The sequence below is a fragment of the Nannospalax galili genome, unplaced genomic scaffold, assembly GCF_000622305.1.
Source record: "Nannospalax galili isolate Female #2095 unplaced genomic scaffold, S.galili_v1.0 scaffold505, whole genome shotgun sequence".
NCBI classification, from domain to species: Eukaryota; Metazoa; Chordata; class Mammalia; order Rodentia; family Spalacidae; genus Nannospalax; species Nannospalax galili.
Window position 1 is genome coordinate 585,292 of NW_008352327.1, and position 2,517 is coordinate 587,808.

General features: G+C 37.7%; 1 protein-coding gene across 1 annotated transcript; it reads left to right on the plus strand.

Annotated features, from left to right (window-relative positions):
- The first annotated feature begins 302 nt into the window (after window positions 1–302).
- Hesx1 (HESX homeobox 1) lies at window positions 303–1,731 on the plus strand. Its single transcript, XM_008849287.1, has 4 exons — window positions 303–516; window positions 921–1,120; window positions 1,395–1,496; window positions 1,575–1,731. Exons 1-4 carry the CDS (start codon window positions 360–362, stop codon window positions 1,683–1,685), a joined length of 570 nt encoding a protein of 189 aa, XP_008847509.1. The 5' UTR covers window positions 303–359; the 3' UTR covers window positions 1,686–1,731.
- Window positions 1,732–2,517: the final 786 nt, after the last annotated feature.

The following is a 2,517-nucleotide window of genomic DNA, read 5'->3' on the forward strand; positions in this document are numbered from 1 at the left end:
ATTCCAAATAAAAGAGGAGTGCTACATCAGTGCATCACTTATTTTGAGAAAGTTAAGTCTGTGTTCTGCTGAGGTGAGATAACACTTTTTGTCCCTGTAGGTGGCCCCCCTGGTGTAGCCATTAGTTGCTAATTACTTGCAAACAAATAAACAATTAACTCCTTAAGCTGCTGGCTGGGCAAGTGTTCATTGACATGCTAAAACTTTCTAGAACAGGATTTTAATTAGTGACGTTCTAAATCCAGCCCCCTAGTCAGCAGAGTATAAAGTGAACTGCAGGAAGATCCCAGTGGAGCACACGTGGGGGCCTGAACCTGCAGAAAGACCAGGGCTCTTTGCTCTGTGCAAACCTAAAGAGGATGTCTCCCAGTCTTCAGGAAGGTGCTCAGCTCCCGGAGAGCAAACCCTCACTCTCCTCCTTCTCAATTGAGAGCATTTTAGGACTGGACCAGAAAAGAGATTGTGTTCCTTCAGTGAGACCCCACAGACCCTGGGCAGACACCTGCAGCTCCTCAGGTATGCCACCACTTACTTTTTAAATTCATTTGACTTTTAGTTTGTCCTCTATTTCACACTATATAGAGTTAGGGAGAAACTATGCTTTCATTCAATTATATAGCTGTAATGCCTCAGAGTGGACTCACAGAAGGCAAGAAGCCATGTCCTTCAGAAAATCTGTGTATTTGACACATCAGATGCTCTAAATCTCTTTTCATTGAAAAATAAGTGGTAGAGTCCAAAATTTTCTCTATCGTCAAGGCAGGATTATGTGTGTGCGCCTTTTGGTTTGGGGGTTGGTGGGAGGAGGCAGTTCTTTTATGAAACCCAGAAAGATTTACTAGGAAAATTGAAAGCAAGTTACTGAAATGACTTCTTATTGAACAGGCAATCTAAGATGGAATTTGTTTTTCTGATTTTAGAGAATGACAGCAACCCATGTCTACATGTCTCAAATCTTCCCAGTGAGATCTCATTTCCTTGCATGCTGGATCACCTAGTGCCAGAAGAAAGGGCTTTGAAATATGAAAATTACTTTTCAGCCTCAGAAAGACTCTCTTTGAAAAGAGAGTTGAGTTGGTACAGAGGCCGAAGACCAAGGACTGCTTTTACTCAAAACCAGGTGGGACGTTTTTCACTCAATAGTGATCATTCAAAGGCTGTAACTGATTCCCTGGTGAGCAAAATGCCTGTTACCCCTGGGATCCCAGTATAGACATCCTAATAATGCAACAACAACTTATATTTTAACAGTTTCTGGGTAATCACTTTTAAAAAGACATTTAGATTAACTGCCCAAGTTTAAGTGCATTTTTAAAATTTTGCTCTACAAATGAAAACCTAATTTTGGTGATGTGGAGTATTATCACTTTAAAAAAATTCTTTCCTTATTCTAGGTTGAAGTGTTGGAAAATGTCTTCAGAGTAAATTGCTATCCTGGCATTGATATCAGAGAGGACTTAGCTCAGAAGCTGAATCTAGAGGAAGATAGAATCCAGGTAATTTTCAATCACAGTTGCTACTCGTGGTAGTACAATAATGTTTCTGATACCTGTTTTATTTTTCCTTGATTTTAGATTTGGTTCCAAAATCGGCGTGCAAAGCTGAAAAGGTCCCGTAGGGAATCACAATTTCTAATGTCAAAAAAACCCTTCAACACAGATCTTCTGGAATATACAGAAAATTAAACATCTGAGATTCCCTTCCCGTTATAGAACACAAGGAATCAATGGAAATATCAAGTATTTAAAATGTGTGGTTCTTTTCTTGAGTTTAATCTGAATATTGTCAGTTTTTCTGAGAGTGTGTTTCAAAAATGATTCTAGCATAGTACACATTATAGTTGGATGTTTTTAGTTCAGTAAAGACCTTTCCTATATATTTTAATAAACAGTTTCAGAAACAAGAGCTAGTTTAATACATTTTATTAATTCTCTGAGAATTTCACACGTGCATACAACGTATTTTGATCATATTCACTTCTAGTTCTCCCCCAACTCCTTCCAGATGTACCCCCTTTTCCCGACCCTTGGATTTCAGCTATTTTTAAGTCAGCAAAGATAATGTAATTAGTAAAATCACTAAACTAATAACTAAGTGATTCCAAAGACTGGGTATGATTTACAAACTATTTCAAGTAATATAATCCAAAAGAAAAAGGTACAACTTAATTAGCTTCTTGCAGGTACGTTTTGAAACATGATTACACTATATATTATAAAATGAATTAATCATCATTTATCGTCTGTTGATTTCTCACCATATGTCAAAACAGATCATCCTTAGAGCATGCCAATTTCAAAGTTGTTTTTTGAAAAAGAAGTCATTATGCCAAAGTACAAATATAAAGTCATCCGGTCTCATATTCCCATCACTGTATTAAACTGCAGGGCTGACAGGATGGCTCAGGCAAAGGCCAGACCCACATGGTGGAAGGAGAGAAACAGCTTTTGAGAGTTGTCCTCTGACCTCCACTTGTGCATCGCTCACATATACACACATAAATAATAATAATAATAA